The sequence below is a fragment of the Lemur catta genome, chromosome 6, assembly GCF_020740605.2.
Source record: "Lemur catta isolate mLemCat1 chromosome 6, mLemCat1.pri, whole genome shotgun sequence".
Taxonomy (NCBI): Eukaryota; Metazoa; Chordata; class Mammalia; order Primates; family Lemuridae; genus Lemur; species Lemur catta.
Window position 1 is genome coordinate 14,140,346 of NC_059133.1, and position 23,095 is coordinate 14,163,440.

The 23,095-nt window shown below is 37.9% G+C and overlaps 2 protein-coding genes across 8 annotated transcripts; one reads left to right on the top strand and one right to left on the bottom strand.

The window, feature by feature from the left end:
* Positions 1–1,179: 1,179 nt before the first annotated feature.
* Positions 1,180–22,948, bottom strand: TMEM263 (transmembrane protein 263). Of its 7 annotated transcripts, none has more exons than XR_006735692.1 (5): positions 22,440–22,607; positions 21,192–21,252; positions 12,981–13,050; positions 8,906–9,405; positions 1,180–1,535 (listed from the first exon to the last, which is right to left on the bottom strand). XR_006735692.1 is itself a non-coding variant. In XM_045553027.1 (5 exons), exons 4-5 carry the CDS (start codon positions 13,042–13,044, stop codon positions 9,119–9,121), a joined length of 351 nt encoding a protein of 116 aa, XP_045408983.1. In that variant the 5' UTR covers positions 13,045–13,050; positions 18,616–18,693; positions 21,192–21,252; positions 22,635–22,888; the 3' UTR covers positions 6,485–9,118. The 7 variants fall into 7 exon arrangements, 6 of the variants coding, with proteins under 6 accessions (XP_045408983.1, XP_045408984.1, XP_045408985.1 ...); XM_045553027.1 differs by lacking the exons at positions 1,180–1,535; positions 22,440–22,607 and adding exons at positions 18,616–18,693; positions 22,635–22,888 and having other exon boundaries at positions 6,485–9,405; XM_045553028.1 differs by lacking the exons at positions 1,180–1,535; positions 21,192–21,252; positions 22,440–22,607 and adding exons at positions 22,635–22,766; positions 22,931–22,948 and having other exon boundaries at positions 6,485–9,405.
* Positions 1,399–3,944, top strand: MTERF2 (mitochondrial transcription termination factor 2). Its single transcript, XM_045555141.1, is given in 11 exon segments — positions 1,399–1,425; positions 1,990–2,117; positions 2,119–2,184; positions 2,532–2,553; positions 2,556–2,724; positions 2,727–2,868; positions 2,900–2,926; positions 2,928–3,165; positions 3,168–3,383; positions 3,674–3,709; positions 3,712–3,944. Coding segments are annotated over 11 exon segments (1,164 nt in total). The 3' UTR covers positions 3,805–3,944.
* Positions 22,949–23,095: the final 147 nt, after the last annotated feature.

A 23,095-nucleotide genomic window follows, 5' to 3' on the forward strand; every position in this document is an offset into this window, starting at 1 on the left:
GGAGAGAAAGAACGGTCTGCAAGAATTAGCTGAGGGACGAGAAAGATGGGGTTTAGCTGGAGGGGCAGTGAGAGGAAGAGCCATGGCAGTGAAGGGTGGAGCATCGGAGGAGGATACAGCTGAAGGAGCACATGCCTGAGAAAGAAGAGTTTAGAGTTCTCAGGCCAGGGTGGTTGGGCTCAGCACAGGAGCAGGGATTACCCTGGATAATGAAAGGTGTAACTGTAGGGAAGGGGAGATAGTGGTAGGTATGTTGGTGTGATGAGTTGATCTCCTTTCTTTGTGCAGGTAAGAGGCAAAGGCATTTATTGAGAGTTAAAGGAGGGAACAGGGGTATGGGGAAGGCTGGAGGTGAGTTGAGAAGATTTGAGAGTGGGAGGTGTGAAAGAGTGAGTTGACTAGAGCTTCTTTGAGGATGTTCTGGCAAAGGGAGCCAAGTATGCAGCAAAGACCAGAAATGAGCCTTCTGGCCCTTTCAGGGAATTGCAAAATAGGGGGATGAGGATGGAGGCTAGCTGGAGACAAAAGCTACATTTCATATATGGTAAAAGAAGCATCCTAGATCATGGGGAAGGAAAGGATTGTTCAAAAAATGGTACTCTGTGATAACTGTTGATAAAATCTGTTTAGATTCTCAGCTCACACCGAGAAATTTCAAATTAACTAAAGGAGCTTACTTTTAAGATTCAAATAAAAATATGGATGAATATTTACTAATCATTTGGTGGTTAAAAGCAGTAGGAATCATAAAGCAAAGGGAAACTTCCCTGACCTTCCTTTAACCACTTTGTTCTGACAAATGCTATAATAGGGATTAATTTTGAAAACATTACACTAAGTGAAATATGCCAGACACAAAGTATGATTCCACTTATATGAAGTACCCAGAATAGGCAACTTCATAGAGACAGAAAGTAGAACAGAGGTAACTGGTGGCTGGAGGGAAGAGGGAATGGAGAGTTATTATTTAATGGGTATAAGGTTTGTGTTTGGGATGATGAAAACTTTTGGAAATAGATAGTGGTAATGGTTGTACAACATTGTGAATGTATTCAGTGCCATGGAATTGTACACTTGAAAATGGTTAAAATGGTAAGTTTTTTTGTTATTTACATCTTACGACAGTTTTTTAAAAGTGACTTCTTTGGTATGCTAAAATATACCGTCAACAACTGAAAATGTTTCCAAAAATGAGAAGATTGTATTTCTTAATGTATAAAGAATTTAAACAAGTCCGTTTTTAAAAAGCTGAAAGATTACAGTTTAAAAAGGCAAAAGGTGGGAATAGCTGATTCAGAAAAGGAAATAAAGATGGTCAAGATAATTTATTAAGAAAAGCTCAGCCTCAGGAATAATAAAGGAAAATAAGTTAGTGTTATATCATTTTCACATATCAAAATGAAAACTGATGAATCACCCATACTGGTAGTGAGAATGTCAGCTGGGACAGTTTTTCTTGACGTTAAATTTAGCAACTTGGCTTTTCAAATGTTCACACATTTCATCTTCAGGAATTCTATGTCTAGGAATTCATCCTAAAGGAAGAACAGGAAATGTGGACAAAATTCAGCATATAGGAATGAATTACAAAATTATAGCATATCCACCCTATATACCAACATTTTAAGTGTTTACAGAGCATATTTAATGCCATAGTTAGATACTTAGTGTTTAAAATAAAAGAAGAAAATAAATTGTATATATAAGGTGTACTCATTATGTAGAAGTCAAAACATTGTAAAAGTTTTTCACTTGTACAGTCAGCTGTGTTTGCTCATCAGAGAGACAGAGCAAGACAGGCTTTAATTGTTCAGACAACTTACCTGAACACATCATAGTTCACCTTGGAGTAAGCAGGAAATGGGAGACAGCCTGCTTTTCTCTTAGCCTCATTGAGCAGGAGCCTCTCTGTCAGTGGGAGTACCTTGCTTTGGTCAATGTATTTCTAATGTTTAATGATTTATCATTTTCTTTAACTCCCAAACCAAGCCAATTACTTCATCTGGTGTTTATCCAGACAACAGGATCTGTTCCAACCCTTTCAGAAAGATGTGATCAACTCCAAAATACAGACTGTTCTTACCATGCTTCGCCTATACGACTGATAGTCAAAATAAAGAGAACAGTGGAAAAGCTTTAGAAATTTTCAGTTGACATTAGGAAAATTCGTAGATTAAAAGATGGGTATTGGCCGGGCACGGTGGCTCACGCCTGTAATCCTAGCACTCTGGGAGGCCGAGCTGGGTGGATCGCTCGAGGTCAGGGTTCGAAACCAGCCTCAGCAAGAGCGAGATCCCGTCTCTACTAAAAATAGGAAGAAATTATCTGGCCAACTAAAATATATACATAGAAAAAATTAGCCAGGCTTGGTGGCGCATGCCTGTAGTCGCAGCTACTGGGGAGGCTGAGGCAGTAGGATCGCTTAAGCCCAGGAGTTTGAGGTTACTGTGAGCTAGGCTGACGCCACAGCACTCACTCTAGCCCGGGCAACACAGCGAGACTCTTGTCTCAAAAAAAAAAAAAAAAAAAAGATGGGTACTTTTACTGGATGAAAATCCTACGTTGAAGAAATTGCAAATATTTTACAATAACTAGGTGCTGATGAGATTGCTGTAGCCAGTATTTTCGAATGCTGTCTGGAAACAATTGTCTGTAGTCCAACTGCTGTTAACATCCAGAGAAAACTCTGGCAGTTGGTCTGCAAAAACGAGCAAGAGTTAATCAAGTTATAGAAAAGCTTCCAGAATCTTTCTTCCCTGTTAAAGACCAAGAGAACTGGAAGCTGAATGTTCAGTTCTTTCAAGAGTTGGGACTCAAGAATGTGGTCATTAGCAGATGTTTGACAAGTGCATCTAATATTTTTCATAATATTAATTATGAAATTAATTCACAATATTCTTGTTGTTCGGAAGAATAAGCAGATGATAATTCCCAAGAGAGTTTCTAAATGTAGGTGGCTATGAGACCAACATGAAAGTTTGGCTAACTAAAATTAATAAGCCAAAATTAAATTCTCCCGCAGCTATAAAGGAAACACTAGAATTTCTCCAAGAACAAGGTTTCTCAAACTTTAAAATTCTCCACCTTCTGTCCAAACTCAAAGGATTTCTTTTCCAACTTTGCCCAAGAAGTATACAGAACAGTATTTCCTTCTCTAAAAATGCTTTTTTAAATGCACAGATCATGAACTGAAGCAATTTGTTTTGAAATGTCTTGCGCTTTTATATTATTCTGTTCCAGTTTTAGAAGAGAGAATGCAGGCATTATTGAAAGAAGGAATTTCCGTAGCCCAGGTAAGAGAGACACCAATGGTTCTTGAATTAACGCCACATATAGTGCGGTACAGAATAAGGAAACCAAATTCCTTAGGCTACAGAGTAGCAGTGGTCCTCAACCTTTTGGCACTAGGGACCAGTTTCCTAGGGACAATTTTTCCATGGATAGTGCGGGGAGGTGGAGCTCAGGCAGTGATGCGAGCGATGGGTTGTGGCTGTAAATACAGGTGAAGTTTCGCTGGCTTGCCCATCGCTTACCTCCTGCTGTGCACCCTCTCCTCCCCTAAGTTTCATGGAAGACAGTTTTTCCACAGACAGGGGTGGGGGGTGGCAGAGCTCTGTGACCGGTCCCTACCTAACAAGCTGCGGACCAGGGATTGGGGACCACAGGAGTAAAGGATGGCCATCTAGCAAATCTAAATGGATCAAAAAAGGAGTTTTTGAGTTTGAAGCTAACTTTGGTAAAATTCAAGCCAAAAAAGGAAAGCCATTATTTAACCCTATGGCACCATTAAATGTTGAAGAGTGACTTACTAATATCCTCTCTAGGAGGGCACAGTGAAACTGGCTAACAAAGACTTATTCAATTCAGGCAGTTTACAGGCACCAGTAATTTTAAGGACCTGCTTACCTTCTGAGTTATGTCTTAAGTTACCTCTAAATAGATAATCTCTGACTCATTTGCTATATTTTAAAATATAAATTGCATGTATTTTAAATAAAGTTGGTAACTTTGACCTTAAACTATTATTTCAAAAACTTATGCACTATTAAATGGCACATCAGTATGATATTTTATAAGTGAATCATTTCTAAGAAATTGACAAGTACTCCCTTAATTCAAAGTAGGGCTACATTTTTATTCATATAGGACATTTCTTCCAGGATGCAAATCCAGTCTTCCTCACTGCCATCTCTGAAACATCACTCTGTTTAGGTAAATGGCTAAATCTGGAGTTGTGAGAAATCAGGACTGAAAGTAGCATTTGGAGATTTGGAGATCATCTGCATATCTATGGTAACTTAAAGCCATGGCTCTAAATCCATGAGACTGACTGGAAAAAGAGTGTAGATTTGGAGTAGGGTGGCTGGCCAAGCCTGGAAAAGGTTGATCAGAGGAAGAGTTGGTCAGAGAAAGGGGAGACCTGGTCAATAACAATGAATGCCACTGAGGGGTTAACTAAGATACTGAGATGTGACCAATGGATTTGGCAAAAAGGAAATCATTGGTTTACCCTATCAAGAGTGATTCTGGCGTAATGAGGAAGTTGAGGAGGCCAACTGGAGTGGGTTGAAAAGTAAATGGGAGATTAGGAAGAAGCAGGAACTATAAGGTTTTTCAAGAAATTTTGCTACAAAGGGAATCAGAAAAATGGAAGTTGTGAGATTGAGTAATTTTTGTTTAAAGAACATGTTTATACACTCAGGGGTATGACCCAGGAGAGAAAACTAAGAGATTGAAAAACTGTAGGATTAATATCCATGAGGAAGTGAAGGTGGGTTGACTGGATAACAGCAGAGATACTGGTGCTGGTCCACAGAGTATGAGAACAGATGCAGGCAGGTTGATGGAGCAGGTGTTGTGAGAGGCAGGGGAGTTGCAGAGCACAGTAGAAAGGGAGCGGGGGAAAATGTAGGAGGGTTCAAAAGGAGATATGAAATAGTCATTTTGAGGAGTAGAAAGTGAACATACAACAAAAGTGTATATAAGAAAGTTCAGCAGAGTTGAACAGCCATGTGTGCTTGTGGCCATTAATTTAAAAAGAGACTAGTCAGTACAGCAGCAAAATTTAGGTGCTCAGGTCTAGGCACAGAGAACCAGAGACAGTTACAGTTATAGAAATACATTGGTAGCTTACTCTAACTTGAAAAAATCTACATCATGCAGTATGCTGACTTTATTTTCCCTTAAGCCAAATCCTATTCCATTGTTTTTGGCCCTTAAACCTCTGAAATACTTTTGCTTTGCCTTTTTTCCATTCTTACATACTAACTCAGATCTCCCTATAAAATAGAATTTCAAAAATTCAAGATGAACAACATAGCAGGGGAAGATATTCTTACATAAATCACCAGAGTCAAATTTTATTTCCTCTGTGAAAACAAGCCCTAGCAAAATTAAATTTTCTTCAATTTATATACAATTACACTAAATTCATTTCTGTAGCAAAATCGAATTAGTCACCCAAGTAAATATGATCACCTGGAAGATTTCCAGTGAGCTTCAAGTTAGACAGCCTGGTAAATCAAACACGTACACTGCACTGAAATGTCAACACCAGAGTGAAGCCCTAGTTACTGAGTAGCCCCATTTCTGTTTCTGGACATAAGCTGGAGAAGTTGAGACTTACACTAACTCAAAAGTGATATGAAAAAGTCAACTAACATGGAAAGTTAGCCTGTTCCTATTTGTAAAAAGAGAATAAAGAGATTTCCCTCAGCCAGGGCATGGTGGCGCCTGCCTGTAATTCCAGCACTTTGGGAGGCTGAGGCTGGAGGATCGCTTCAGGCCAGGAGTTCAAGACCAGCCTGAGCAAGAGCAAGTTCCCGTCTCTACAAAAAATGGAAAAATTAGCTAGGCATGGTGATGTGCACTTGTAGTCCCAGCTACTTGGGAGGCTGAGACGGGAGGACCACTTGAGGCCAGGAACTTGGAGGCTACAGTGAGCTATGATTATGCCACTGTACCTCCAGCCTGGGCAACAGAGCAAGACCCTGTCTCACAAAAAAAAAAAAATACTTCCCTCACAAGAACCTCATAATGATTGAGATAACATATGGACGATACCTGGCAAGTAAGCAGATGCCCAGTAAATATCAATTTTCTACCCTCTGCATTCTTTTTAGTCATTTCTGTCCAGTGAGATGTCTAAATTGGTTCCATAGCTACTTAGAACACAGACAAATGCTCCCTACTTTATAACTCCTCCATCAATTTTCAAACTTTAGTGTGCACAAGAATCCCTTGCAGAGATTATTAAAATGCAGTCCTGAGTCCTACCCTGCAGAGATTTAGCAAGTTGGGGTAAAACCTAGAAATCTGCATCTTAAATCTTTATTAGGGTTATTTAAATTATATTTGTATTTCACTGTTGTGCTGGCATCAAAATGTTTATCTGGGGATGTTAAATTTACACATTACTATCAAAAAATTTTTTTAATTGGCACAGCACTTCTGAACTGCTTTGTAACTAAAAATTTTAAGATCACCCTGTTTTAAAATTTCCTTTATTTCTTTAGATCTTTATGAAACATTCCATCTTCTGCAGATCATAGTGCTTTATTAACAAATTCATGTGTTCTTTTCCCATTCCTTTAATACAAAAAAAAATTATTCATCAGTTATCTTCATCTGACATTTCACTAAAGTACAGGATTCATAACATCAACATTATTAGATCAGTCATTCAAGTGGGTCACACAAATTTATCTTCATTGTGCCAAATACCCACTCAAAGGATAAGATGAATAACAGATGCCTCCAGGTGTATACAACAAGCTTAGTTTCTTGACATGAACTAGTCCTGTTTAACAGGTCAAACTGCTAGTCTATGTAAATAAGCTGGAAAAGACTCAAGTATACGGCTGTACATGTCATCAAATGGCAAGTTCATTTCAGTAAGAACTTCTATAACTGACTGTACCTTAGTACAGTTTTCTGCTATCATTGCAAAAGCCCATCTGAACAAAGTTATAGTTCAGAATTTAAAAAAATCTTAATGAGATAAAATGTACCAGGTGGCTTTTCTGTAGCAGAAATTAATTACAACCATTTTTCCTCAAGCAATTTTAAAGACAAGCAAAGTTGAAAATAAATATGCAAGCATACAGTAAACTAAAATCTGAACTTAGAAATTCAGATAAAAAGCACAGCAGAGTCTATGACTGTAGAAGATAAATTAGAAATATAAACTAGCAATGAAGCAATAATTTCTTCCAAAGAGCAGGAAACAAGTTCTCCAATACCATTATTTAGATCATTATTTAGTGTTCACCTATTAATTTTTAAAATCCCCTCTAATTATGACATTTGAGCAGGTATACCAACAAATAATACCTTAAATCATACTGCATGAAATAAATGACCATTTAATTCCTAATGAATTGAATGAACTCCTTAATGACTTTAGGTTTGTATACAATAGAAAGGTTCAGTAACCTTTGTATAGGTTCTCAAAATCTGCTGGTATTTATGAGAGCTTTTAAAAGTTAAATTATATTCCTATCCACTTGTTAATCCACATTATTAATGTAATACTCTTAGTGTTCTACAACCATTTAAGCCTCAGGTGTTAGGGTGATCTGTTTCAAGTTCTCAGGCATGCTATTTTGACTTTTTACTGCAGGGAATCACCCTCTTTTCTCCCCTCCTCCACAAAAAAAAGTTGACAGAATAGAGACAAATTTCCAGATTTAAGCATAAAGAAAGTTAGGATTTTTCAGGCTTGGATATAACCCTCAGTTAAGACGAATGCCAAGTATATATGCCAACTGTTAAATTTTTATGAAACAACATAAAACAAAAAAGAAATTCCAGCTAAAGCATATTCTTTGAGAATGAATGAGACATGATGAGACTCATTAATAACATATGACATGCTTATCATCCATAATCAAAAACTTCAATTCCCTGCCTGAAATTGGCTTGAAAAATGGTACAAAGTCTCTAGCTGTTTTATAGAATTTTAAGATGCCTATATAAACCATTGAAAGGACTTACATATTAATAGATTTTATATTCAAAACTAATCTATGGAGCCCATTTCATTCAATTTAAAAGTTAGTCCTAACATATTTGTGGTTGCTTTTACTATGTTTTTAAAAAGGGGTACTACTATAATTTAAGACATCCTAGAGATAAGTATAGATGTGAAGGATTCTTTTTATATCTTGGATGCGTTAGGTAATTCTTAAGAGCTTAAAATTATTATTTGTTCCTCCTTAATATGAAACTCTTGCAACATAGCATTTGACCAGTAAATAAATGTTCCTTAGGCACTGTGAGGTGTATTAGTGATGGAGCATGAACCCAGGTTGAAGTGTATAATTTGATTTTAACTACTAACAAGACAGTTAACAAGCACTATCTTATCCACTGACAGCAAGAAATGCCTTTATGCCACTACTCCTGAGATTCTAAAGAGGGAAAACTAATTTCACAATCTTTAAAAGAATCCATAGATAATCTAAGAACTGCACATACTTAGGGTATTAGAAAAGATGTTTTCTTTTGTAAGGCATCAATAATTAAATTAATAAAATGCATATCTAACAAAAGATGGTTAACACTCAGTATCATAAAACCATTTATCTTTTCTTTTAAACTTCTCTAATTCCTGCTACTTTTGCCAACTTAAATAAGAAAAGAATGCCTCTTGACCTAATCAACTATGGTTATAAAAAAACTAAGACATCTGAAACTATTAGGCACATCAAAGGTACAGTTTATGTAGTTCAAGGTTCCCTTCTTAAGGGGCAGATGAGTTACCTGGCACATTATACATGTGGAACTGTAATAAAGATCATCTACTAAATTCAACTTTCACATTTTTAGTCAAACTGAAAGACTTATAGTAAATATTCAAACATACCATATCTTCAGTTACAAGTGAATAAGTATAACATTTTACCAGATAAAAAGCTGAAACTTAAGTATGAGAAACCTTCACACACTGTGCTTGTATTGGTCTCTTCTTTTTAGATGAAAGCCAGTCATCAATACTTTCAACACAGCAGTTTAGAAGATAAATGTCCAAAACAGGTGACTTGGTTATAGTCCATAATTTAGCAATTCAATGCCACTGGCATCATAATGCTGTGGAGAGCAAGTGTATCTCCATATTTTAGTCAGACTTGTCTTTCTTCTTTCCTGTTAAGGGCACTTTGTTTACAACAGCAGACCCAACAGCTGTAACTCCTCCAGCCACAGCAGACACACCCCCTTTCACCAGCCCTATTCCCATGGAAGGCACAGTTGTAACAGCTGTTTTGGTCACCTCCAGACTTTTTCCACCAATCCAAGCCACGCCACCAATGGTGGCACCAACAGCTCCCTTTGTAACATTGAAGATACCCCCAGTCACACGGGACAACATGCCTGGCTGCTGCTGTGGGTGATCTTTCATTGAACCTAATGAAAGAAAATATCATGAGATAGTCAAATACAAGTCTTTAAAAGAGCAGTACAAATCATTAAGTAACCTAAGGCTCCCTCAAAATCAGGAGATTGATTTGATAAGGCCAACACACTGAAAGACAATGAAGAGCTCTTCCCTCAAGAGTACAGTTGTACCCATGTTTTTATAATATCTTGGTCTAATGCTAATTCTAATGCTACTAGAAGATTATCACAATATAGAACCCTATTTTAAATGTTTCCTTCATTTACAGTTTTGCCATTAATAAATAACTTTTATTTTATATCCTAAAGGGAACATGAAAAAATAAGAAGATAAATACATTTGGCCTTCATTTCCTTGATAGGATTCAATCAATTATTACTGAAATAGAAAGCAGTGGTTCTCAAGGTATAGTCTGGTAAGCCTGATGGTCCCCGAGACCTTCTGGGGAGGTTCACCAGGTAAAAACTATTTTCACAATAATATTAAGATGTCATTTGTCTTTCACTTTCATTCTGTCATGAGTCTATAGCAGTTTTCCAAAAGCTAGATGATGTGCAATAATACAAAAGACTGAATGCAGAAGCAGCTACAAGAATCTAGGAGACTTTCACTAATCCAAACATTAAAGAGCTTTGCAAAAATGTATAAACAGTATCACTCTGCTCACAATTTTTCATAAAAACATGTTAATCATTTAACATGTAATGGGCCTATTAATGAATACACCCACCGGGTTCTTTTAATGAATAAAATATTTAAATATTTAAGTTCTTATTGGTAATATGGTAAATACTAACAAAGACACAAGCTCTTTGGGGCCTCAATTTTTGAGACTATAAAAGCATCCTGAAACCAACAAGCTTTAAAACCTGTTAAATACATTTGGGTCTCTGCTCTATGTGTCCCTTAACAATGTATTTAAAGAGGTAATACTACGTAAAAACAGAAAAATTATTCATCATTTAAAATTGTAGTAACTACCTAAAATCATTTTTATTCAGATGTAAGTAGGGTAGACAAACTACAGCTATGGTTAATAGGGTAGACAAACTACAGCTATGGTTAATACTTAAATAACTGCCCCAGTAATTCTTATGGTGGAAGAGAATGTGTGTTTTAAGCATCTAGGTAACCTAACGATTTAGGCAGCAACAACACTTAAGCAATTGAGTTTTTCCTTTTCTAAACTTCAGAGAAAAATATTTGGTAAATTCAGGCTTTAACCATTGAAAAAGTACAATCTCACACACAAAAAAGGCAATTCTTGGGTATACAGGTCCAACTAAGACCACCAAATCTACTAGATCCTAGCAGAATGAGGTTATTAGAGAAGGTAACATGGGGAAATTGACAATAGTTGATGGAGGAAAAAAAATTCTGAAAATCGAGCCTCCTTAATACACAAGGCACAATTTTACCTTGAAATAGGTATTTTGGAGGTTTTACATTCTATGGTAAGTGGTGAAATCTCACTGATTAGTCAAAATAGTGCATAGATATAGCAATGGCTGAATTTCAAAAACCAACCAAATATTTTTATTAAAACTAAGTAATCATAATATAAACTTTTAAAGGGCTAAAAGACAATATAGATGAGCATTTGAATATTATTAATTATAAAATTATAATGGATATGATGGTATTTGGAGGTAATTAAAAAAATTGTGATGGAAATGATTACATAATTGGTAATTCTTTTATAATCGAGGTCAACAGCAGAAGGAAAAGAGGCAAAATCCTGATTTGAGGATGAAACAGATAACTGTCCCTTGCAGAATACCTCATTAGCAAAATAATTTTGCGATGCCAAATGGGTACATGTGCATTTAATGAAGACAAATAATTTTTCCTTATCAAATCAAGTAAATATTAATAAAGTTGATCTCTTTAATTACAATGTGTTCTTAATTACCACCATATACATTATCTGCTTTGCAGATTATTCTTGTTTAGCAATTGGTATAGAAAGACATTCCTTAGGCTCTATTCTCTTCTTTGGTAATCATGCTCTTGAATGACCTTTGTTTATCCCTTTCCTAATTTCCTTCTCACAAAGTCCTTGTTAACTTTCTCATTGAGCCCAAACTTTTCTTTTCAAAACTCCAATGGCTCTAGTCCTAAAAAGTAAAGCAAGGAAAACACAGCTGAGCTAATAATTTTCCAGGCTATTCCTCCACCAAACTAAACTAATCAGCTAGTTCCTCCACCTTCTTTCAGGCTTAAGTATAAGCTTTTCAGTGTTATTTTCCTAGCAATTTCATTTCTGCTTACTAATATTAGAAGAAACTTTTAGACAGTGGGTTACAGAACTGGGAAGAAAATACAGTAACTAGAGTCACAACCTCCAGAACTAGCTATCAACATGGAATTCTCTAAGAAGATCACTATTTGGATTAATTTTAATAACAGTCAATACCAAAACCATAAATTTAAAATGGCTGCAGTCATTTTCTGTATGTTGTCAGGACATTCAGTTGTGTAGTTTTTGAAGTAAAGGTAAGAATAAAATGATTCATGATGTCACAATTTTCGAACTAAAAGACAGTTATGATGTAGAAAGATAAATTAAGCAGACCCCAAGACCATGTATTAATGTAGGAAGAAAGAGCACCAATTATAATGTAATGAATAATGAGAGTTTAACAACAAATTTCAAATGCCTCTTGAATTAGGCTGACTTTTTTGTATGCAGGACATTAAAACTAAGCACAGTCAGGCAATCCCAGCACTTTGGGAGGATTAGGTGGGAGGGGTGCTTGAAGCCAGAAGGTTAAGACCAACCTGGGCAACATCTGGAGACTCTGTCTCTAGAAAAAAATTAAAAATTAGCCAGGCATGGTAGCTAGTGCACACCTGTATTCCCAGCTACTTGGGAAGCTGAGGCAGGAGGATCGCTTGAGCCCAGGAGTTCAAAGTTACAGTGAGCTATGATCAGGCCACTGTATTCCAGCCTGGGTGACAAAGCAAGACCCTATCTCTTAAAAACAAAAAAAATAACTAATCACAGTCCATCCTTTGTCCATACCTACCCTTACCCTTTATAAATGAAAAGATACCTTTATTTGGAAAATGGTCTTAAAAGAAAAAAAGAACACCAGGAAAACAGACCTTATATAATAAAATTGTGTCCCCATTCACCAATCTCTATGGTTGCTTTTTTTTGGGGGGGGGGGGGGGGTACAGAGACTTGCTCGGTTACCCAGGCTAGGAGTGCAGTGGTGTCATCATAGCTCACTACAATCTCAAACTCCTGGGCTCAAGGAGATCCTCCTGCCTCAGCCTCCCAAGTAGCTGGGACTACAAGCACATGCCACCAGGCCCAGCTGATTTTTCTGTTTTTTGCAGAGACGGGGTCTCACTCTTGCTCAGGCTGTTCTCTCGAACTCCTTCCCTCAAGCGATCCTGCCACCTCAGCCTCTCTGCTTTCTTATTTGAAGCTAAAAATGTTTATCTTCAATTATTTTTGGAACATATTTACTGACATGGCAAATAGGTTATGTTTCCTTAAATTTAATAAAAACAAACATAGCTTTAATTCATCAGGATACTTTTTGCATTCTTAGTGTTATAGATGTATACTTACCTTCTGGTGGTTCATCACTAAGGTATGATGGGATTTCTTGTTGATTTTTATCTGCCTGATTCATGATCTCCTAAAAAAAATCATACAAACACATTTGATTTTAACCTCAACATGTGAGACCACCTCTTACCACATGCTAAATTAAGACTTAATCAAGTTAATTCAGATAAATGTGTTAAAACACATATCATAAGACTACTTCATCTTGTCTCTCTCCTACTTCAAATTGTAGCATTTACGAAATACTTTAAATTACACCAGTATAATGTAAATCCTATCTAAAACATTAAAGAGTGGCAGTCATAATATACAAGCTTTGCTATGTTGTTACTGTGGTGCTCCAACTTAACCTGAAAATTACTAATTGAAAGAGACCTGGGAGGTGGAAGTTAGTAGACAAAAGTCTTAAATGTTTCCTCCTACAGAATACTGGTTAACTTAATTGTAATTTATTTCACAGCAGGCTTAAAACTTATACCATAACTAAAAAGGTGTTCCATCTGAAAAAGTTCTTTAAAAAAAAAAATGACATCCCTGTATTATAAAGATGACATTGCCAATCTGAATCAGTAAACAATAGATTTTGATGACTTTTTTTATTATTCTTAGAGCTCTTATGAACAGCGGTAGTAACAGAATTCAACATCTACTGTGAAAAATATATATATACTATGATTACCTCTAAATGAAAGTAAATAAGAAAGAAAGAAATACGTAAAATAAACTGTGCTGGGGTAAAGAAAACAAGATTAGGCTAGGTGAAGTGGCTCACGCCCATAATCCCAGCACTTTGGGAGGTCAAAGTGGGAGGATTGCTTGAGGCCAGGGGCTCAAGACCAGCCTGGTCATAGCAAGACCCCATCTCTACAAAAAAAAAAAATTAGCTGGGTGTGGTGGTGCATGCATGTAGTCCTAGCTACTCAAGAGGCTGAGATGGGAGGATTGCTTGCAGGTAAAGATTGGTCTAAAAGTGTTCTTTATGATATACCATCATGCTTGGTGAGAAAATTAGGGTTGTGATCCCAGTAGTTGAGTATTTCCTGGTCACACATCTTTGGAGCGTATATTATTGTATCTCTATATATAAGAGATAGTTAAATAGATATTGTGAAAACAATGTATTTCAATACATTAATTAACAAATATTGATTGAGCACTATTCTGGAGCAGGCAATGTTTTAGGAGCATGGGATATAGCAGTGATCAGTACAGACCAAAAAAATCCCTGCCATCATGGACACTTTAGTAGGGGAAAACAATAAATAAATATATAAAGACTATGTATCAGATGGTATTAAATGCTATGAAAATAAAAAGAGATGGAGGGGGAGTGAATGTGATAATTTTAAATAGGACAGTAGTCTGTGAAGGCTTCCTTGCCTTCATAACATCTAAAAGGAGGTAAGGATACAAAACATTTGGGTGAAAAGTACTCAAGGCAGAAGATACAGCAGGAGAAAAGGCCCTGAAGTAGAAGCTTAGCTGGAGGAATAAGAAGGAACAGCCAGTAAAGTGTGCCAAGGGCCACATCAAAGGGCAGTAGGAGAGGAAGTCAAACAGTGAGGTCTGGATCACATAGGCCCTTGCAGGCAATGATGGAGATTAGCTTTCAACTCTGCATGAGATGGGAAGACTGTGAAGGGGAGCTGAACAAAGGTGTGAGGTGTTCTGATTCCCATTTTTAAAAGATCATTCTGGCTGCTGTGGGGAAAACAAGCAATGGGAGAACAAGACCAGAGGCAGAAAGACCTGTTACGAGACTACTTCAATAATCCATGCCCCCCCAAAAAAAATGTTGGGAGCCTGGATGAGGGTGGTAGAAACAGAGGTTGTGAGAAGTTGGGATTTTCAAGGGTAATTTTAACTTCATGGAATTCATCCTGCTATGCCTTCAAAACCTAAACCTGTGTAAGATGAGACTTCACTACACCCCACAGAGTCCAGCAGCACATGTCATGTGTTTCATAAATATCTTTCAATTGCTCCGTTGAACATCCTGACTGAGGCCACTTACCAACAGCATCTAATCTTATCCTGGTTTGGTTTGTGCATATCATCCCATACATACTTCAGATTTAAAAAGTATAGTAAAGCTATGTAATCTCTTACAGAAAGACCAAAAGAATATCAGCTGGTGTATTACTGGGAAAAGAGGTTCTTGATTGATTTGCCTGAATTTTAAAACTCCCCAAACTGGAAGGTTACATTTATTTCTATTCATATTTATATTTTCTTTGACATATCATCATTGTATGATCATAACAAATCATACAGTATAGTAGTTAAGGCTCTGGGATCAGACAGCCTGAATTTGAATCCCAACTTGACCACAAACTGTAAGGCAGAAAACAAATACTTCATTAGATCCTTGCTGTTTAGGAGATTTAAAATAGAAATTAAAGATATTCTAGCCCTAACCCTAAAATGAGAATACTATTTAACAAATTCCAAAACAAAACATGCAGAAATTCCTGGCAGAATGTGTGTGTCCCTTCTAAGGAATATGACTATTTTGAAGCCACTTTCTTTCCCATTGAACTGTCAATTTCAAGAGGACAGACACCTTTGTCTAGTAATCCCAGTATCTATATAGCATACACACAAATCCAAGACATCTGACAATCAACTATCAGCTGGAGCCACCATACCCTATACAGAACTATGGGGAAATTATATGTACTCATATATCTTATATATTTTAGCAGGAGATTAAAAATAGGTGTGACTATGACAGTAACTGCATACATTTCAAAACTGACTTTCTGGTCCCCACCCAACAAACCCCTACTAACAGTCTTACCGTTTCCTCCTAATACAGAATCCCTTTTTAAAAATTTTTTTTTCTATCTTGTAACTAGAAAAAGACCACCATTTAAAAAATTAGCACTGGTTTATACTGTGATAGCATGAAGATATATGCAAATTAATCTACATAATATGAACTAACTTCATCCTTCTGTGGGCAGGCAATGAGGAGCCATGAGCAGAGTAATACTGTCAGATCTGTGCTTTAAAAAGCTAACTGAAGCAAGAACAGATGGAAGGACAGATTAAATACAGTAAATGGCTACTTTAGTAGTCCAATGAAGATAGAATAACTATCAAAACCCTGACAGCTTTTCCTATCTAAATAAATGCTTGGGCCAAAAACCTAGGGTCACCCACGACTAACTCTTTTTTTTACATTCCCATCTAATCATCATTAAATTTTGTTGCCTAAATAAATCCAGAATATTACCACTTTAGTCTAAACCACTACAATCTCTTATTTGTACTACTGCAAAATCCCTAAACTGGTCTCTGAGCTTCCACCTTTGCTCTTCCTTCAGTCCAGCCATGTCATACTCTGCATAAAACCCTTCAACTCCTTCCTATTTTGTTCAGACTAAAATCCAGAGTCCTAACACCTTGGTGTTTGAAGCCATACATCTAACCTCCATTTCCACTCTGATGTCGTCTCCTACCATTCTTGCTCACTCCACTGTAGTAACAGTTCCTTATCTTTTTCTGAAAGGCTCTTCCCCATGATATACATGGCTTGCTTCCTTACTTCATTCAGGTACTTGTACAAATATCCTCTTATTGAAAAACATTCCTGACCGCCTCATAACAGGTGAGCATCCTCTACTCCTCTCCCTACCATTTTCACCTAATCCTTCTCTATTTCCTTCATAACTCTTATTGCCACTTGATATATACATCTGTTTACTTTGTGTCTCTCCCAATTAGAATGTAAGCTCCATGAGAACAAGGGCTTGGTTTTGTTCACTACTGTATCCCCAGAGCCTTAATCAATGTCAAATGCATGGTGGATACTCAAATACTTGAAATTTTTGTATGAAGTAGAATATAACTTGAGTATTAATGTGAGATGAAAGGAAGAATCCAGGATGTAAGATTTCTAGTGTAAGCAACTAAGTAGAAAGACATGATGATGAAGACAAGGAACTTAGAAATTTCTTTTGAGAAAAGATGAAGGACTTGTTTTTGAACAAGCTGTATTTGAAATGCCTTCAGGTCATCCATGGGAATGTTCAGCAGGCAATTGGATTTAAGGGGCCAGAGACTCAGCATATATGAGTTAGAGCTGAGGTTCTGAGAGTAGTTTGAAGTGATAGCTGAAGCTGTGGGCAGTGGGTGCTATGATCAAGGAAAAGCATAATGAGTAGACTGATAACCTCAACTGGACAACACACCTGAAAATGAAGAGTCAAATGAACACAGATTTATAGAAGGCAAGAGAGGAATTTATAAGCTTCCAAAAGATATACACAATGCAGACATTAAAATAATTTATGATGATCAAATACTAAAGGAAAATGCTAATGTTTAGAGGATATAAATATAAGCATATATCATATGATCCAGTTTCTTCTAATGCATATGAAAAGACTGGAAGGAAGCATACCAAAGTGTTAACAAAGATTGCCACTGGGGGTAGAAATTTATATACCATTTTGTATATATATGTATATATGCATTATGTATTATAGTATAGCATTTATATATTTACAGTATATATAGTATTAATATTTCATACATACATACATATATATGTGATTAATGTCTATATTTTAATTTTCTGCCATAAACATGTATTGCTTTTGTAATTGAAGAATATACATTTTTAAGTCTTGGGAATCAGTGATATTCATAAATGGTATTTTTAAAGATTATGTAGTTCATCCACTCCTAGTTATTCTTAGATTTTATCCACAGATGAAATTGATCATCTAAAATACAAGGTACTTGAGTCACATAATGTTTTAAGAAAATGACATCACTGAATTTTGTTCACAGTTATGTCCTTGGTAAGGAAACCCTGACGAACAGCCTCATGCAGGCTGTTATTCCATTAACTATACAATGTTGTTAAGGACATTACTCACTACATCCATCACTTGATAGTTCTGATATAGAACTCCAGATAAGAAATTTCTTTAAAGGTAATTATTCAGAAAATGTCTTGTTTCTCTCAAATATTTAGCATGTTTTAAGATCCATGTATTTTTCTCTTTAAAAGATACAAAAGTGTGATGTCTCCTTTCTACCCTTGGCTTCCAGGAAGCTTATAGCTAAAATCCTAGCTCGACTAGGTACGCTCCTATGGCCCATGTAGTTGTATCCTATCCTTCCCCCTACCATGCACCCTCCCTCAAGACTTCCACTTTGATTGCTGTTTTTCCCTGCTTTGAAATTTGAATATCTTACTTACATTTTTACCATTTTGTTAGTACATGTTTTTGTTGTAAGCTGCCAGATAGTATTTGTGGAATAAGTAGGATAAAAAGAAAGTATTTGTATCCACATTAACTTCAAGCATCACAAGAAAAGATGCATACCAATATATGGCTCAAAATTTGGTTAAAAAAGAGAAAACTCTAGCTAGAGTCATGCTTTTGAAATGTAGCTTTTTAAAAGTAGGCAGTGGTATGCCAGGGACTTCAAGAAACCACAGGAGAGCAGTGATGCACACATTTTACTCTAAAGTAATTTAAAATACTGTTTTATTTTTAAATGCACACACATTAAAAAGTAAAATGAAAAGTGCTTGGATATTTTTAAAAAAATAACTAGACTTTCAAGAAATTTCATTCTTGCCTGGGGCTGCTTCAAGATGTACTCTCAGACTTACCAGCTTTCCCTGGCCAGCCCAACCATACGCCCACTCCCACCATCAGTTCATTCTGCCCTTACATTTCTGTAGAAGAGTCTGAAATGTAGAAAGCTAGGTATTTTCATATAGAAATATTCAGTTATATAGAAATGTTCATTTAATATTATTAACAGTAGTTACCAACAGGATTATCAATAAACAAAATAGCAAATCTGGAGTCCTGCCAGGCCAGGCATGTCTACCTAGGCTAGAGGGACATTGGTTTTTGTTTTAATGTTTAGGTTTCTTGTACATCACCTGTCTTATATAGTATTAAAATTCCTCTAGAACTCTTAGGGTAGTAAGAATTGTGTAAAAGCCACAAGTATTTGAGATTTTTTTTCCTGAATTCCTAATTCGATCATAAGTTACCTTATAAAGGTATTTGCTAAAAATCCTTAACTGTCTGTAGTGCCATCTTTACATAAACCATTCCTAATCTTTACACACATATATGTGCCAAACTTTAAGTGATATTGCCACTTTATGGATATTACCACTTTATTACTAAGGAGAAATACTTTTTATATTACCATCCTACTCATTATCACCACTCATTATCACCATTGCAGGAGACCTGTTTCTCTTAAATTGGGAATTGTGAAGACAAATTTATACCCCCTAATCTCCTAAACTGTTCAAGGTAAATAATCTAACAGAATTTAAAAATATGTAAGTAGAGGCTGGGTGTAGCAGCTCACGCCTGTAATCCTAGCATTCTGGGAGGCCAAGGTGGGAGGATCACTTGAGCTCAGGATTTCGAGACCAGCCTGAGCAAAAGTGAGACCCCATCTCTACTGAAAAATAGAAAATTAGCTGGGCATGTGGTGCACACCTGTAATCCTACCTACTTAGGAGGTTGAGGCAGGATTGCTTGAGCCCAGGAGTTTGAGGTTGCAGTGAGCTGATGCTACTGCACTCTAGCTGGGGTGACAAAGAAAGACTGTCTCAAAAAAAAAAAAAAAAAAAAAAAAAATATATATATATATATATATATATATATATATATGTAGAGACAAGTACCAAATGACAGTAAAAGTTTCAAAATGACCATTTTAAAATGTTACCCTTAAATGATACAGTAAACAAAATTATTAAATTCTATACAAACCATCTACCCTAAACTCACTGAGTCATTATAAACTTGGGCCCTACTATGTGCCAGGCACCATTATGTACTTAAGATTTCAGTGTGATTAAGCACACAGAGGCACTACTCTAAACCCGAGTTTACAATCTAGTGGGAATACATTTTTCCAGCACTTACCAGTTTAGTGAATCATTCACTCAAGAAACAAAATGTATCCGCTCTCTGGAGCTCATAATGCAAACAAGTTTCTATTAGAAACATACTTTCCTAAGAAAGGCAATAATTATAGACAACAGCTTATTCCATGGACATAAATCAGTTCTACCTTTTGGTCCTGATATGTGAACAAAGTATTACAATACCAACTAAAACTCATTATAAGTGGGTTTTTCAGAAATTGCAAAATGTGAAAGACTTCTTTGCTACAAACAGTACATCATGATTGCAAACTCATCAGCAGTTACTTTAAGCATTATGTGGGGAGAATAATTCTTGTCCAGTACAATGGTATCATAGATGTGGCAGCTGGCAAATATACTGAGCAAGGATTAATAACACCACAATTCCCTAGAGGGTAATTTATTCCAATAATAGAAATAAGTAAACAAATGCCTCTTGGGAACCTTTTTTCTTTTTAAAGGAAAACAGATGGATGAATCAATGTTGTTTGGGGTTTCAGTAACATTTTATATATAAAGTTTTTATTCATAATAAAAACACAGTCTGAAAACAGTACACAAATTTGCTTCTGGGCACCACTCCTGTATGTACCAAAGGAAGTTAAGTAACACTAACATGTTATATAAAGCCTAACTGTAAAATACACTGCACAACAGTTTACCTTCAAAGTTGCTTCAAAATACCTGTTATTAAACCTAAGTGCCAATTTCCTTACAGAATAAAAAAGATCTAAAACAAATCAGCTAAATACTTATACATATTCTATCTACAGAAACTTTGCCACATCCTCACTCCCATGTTTTGGCTTCTTTGCCAAATAACTGCAAGGAAATTTAAAAATATATTTATACAGAGCTTTAACACATATACACCAGCAAGCAGTGTACATTTAAACACCAGCTTACTGTTTTTAGGCTTCCCTGGTTAATCAACTATCCAAACAGGCTGCTTTTAAAGATGGCCCCTGCCCATTAAATCAACAGCAAATAGACTACAAGAAATGCCTGAATCTGGCAAGGAAGAAAAAATAATCTGCTGGTAAAACTTAGAAGTGTACATCTAGTGACAAGTAACAAATGACTGTCAAAATGCCAATCTTTAAGTGTTGTCCTTAAACATTAAGCAGAATTATAGTACTCTATCCAACCAGAGAACTAGTATACCAGTCATCTTCACTATATTATACCTCATTAGTTCAACAGATATTAATATTTGCATCCCTACTATAAGTCAAAGGCTCTGTTAGGCACTGAAGCATCACTGAACAAGCATATAAAGGACCTACCCTCAAGGTGTTTATAATCCAGTCAGGTATCTTCAGGAAGTGGGAAAAAAACAAATAACGACTGAAACAAAGAAAGGTAAAGATTTTCCTGGAGTTTTGAAAAATGAAATGTGCACACACACACACAAAGAAGTCTACATTTTTATTTGTCTAATATAGCAACTACAACATTTCTAACGATGTTTCCTATATATGGACATTCTTACTCGGTTTCTGGTACATCTGTTATAACAAAGACTAAAGAAATGAAAATGGAAAAAGCAAAACAGGATGCATGTGGGTTTATTAAAGGTTACTTCCCCCTTTTTAAAGAGTAGACATGAGCATATACACACATTTACCTGTTGGTGTGATATCAATATTCCTGGGAAGCCCTTGAGAGCACCCACACAAGTAGAAGTTTTAAAGGTTAAACAATAGCATATAGCAAAGAATCACAGATGGTAAATATTTTCATTTGGAATTAGCACAGTGTTCACAAGGACGCAATAAGTCAAATAAGAACTCTCCTCTTTCTCTAGGTGTTTCTAAACCCTTCCCGGCGGCCCCTTCTCTACCCACTGATCCCTTTAGGTACTAGCAAGTTTTTTTTCTTTCTTTCTTTCTTTCTTTAGCAGAGGGAGTGACGTGGCAGGAGGCAGAAAATGACCCTGTAGGCGCCGTGGCTAGGGCTGAGCTTGGCACCTCCTCCCTCCGCTCCACGTTGTACACCCAGCACACCCCCACTCCCGTAGGGTTCCAGAATTTCTATGTAAGAAGGGTTTGGGAGAGGCGATGTGATTGGAAGTGTGAGCTACGGGATCAGTCTTGAAGCTGCGTTGCACAGCAAGCACAGTTTTTATTTAGACTGGGGAGACAGTGACGGCACCGATGGGTACTCCAGGGTTCCCAGTCACCCCTTGGCGCCACCAGCGCCCCCCCACCCACTCCCACACTTTTCAGGTTTAGGTCAGAGTTGGGGGTAGAGCCTTTCCAGGAATGCACTGGGAATGCCCACTGGGGGCCAGGTCTTGTGTGACTGAACCCAAGAGGGAGGTTTATCAACAGGTCAAGAGTTAGTGGGGCAAGGATGCCCAGCACACCAGCCCCTCTGCCGCATCCCTCTCCCAGGCTGCTGACGCCCGCCCACCCCCCACCTCCACCTCCACCCCCACCCACAGCCTGACACCCAAGATGCTAAGAGATCAGGCGGAGGTCCCCAATCTCCAACCACGGAGAGGGAGTCAGCGACGTATAAAGAGGAGTTACCCCACAAGCGAACCATCATCCGCCCCCAACTTCATCGTGCCCCTCCCTGCGCTCAGTACCCGAAAAAGGCCCCGCTTAGGGCAGCCAGGCCCGGGGAGGTGGGAGGTGGGGTGCGGAAGAGCTAGCGGAAGACGGCGAGCGAGGAGGGCAGGAAGCTGGGACTGCGCCCCCTGCCCTCCCAGCCGACTTACTCACCGCCGGGGTCAGAGGCCGGCGCCTGGGGCTGGGGCCGGGCGGAGGGAGTGGGCAGCACCGAGGAGGGCTGACGCGGCAGAGACAGCCGGCACAACCCGGGGCAGTTGCGGGCTCCGGAGGTGTCCCCGCAGGCTGTGGAGCCAGAAGACACGGTAAGTGGTGGCGGCCTCTGGCTGCGGACGTGGCGGCCGACGCGACCCACCCCCTCCACCGCCTCCTCAGCTCCCGCCTCCTCCCGCGGCTCCGGCTCCGACGCGCACGCGCGGTCGTGCACCTCAGGCCCCTCCCGCACCCACCGAGCACACGCCCACCCGTTTCTCGAACTGCCCAGCCCTCCCAGCAGCCCCCAACCGGCCACGTCCCAACGTGCGCACGCGCGACGTTCCGAGGCCTGCTCCCGCCCCTTCGCCCCCTGGGTGCCTCCGTGGGAACCCCCAGCCGGCCTGCGCGCGCGTCCTGCC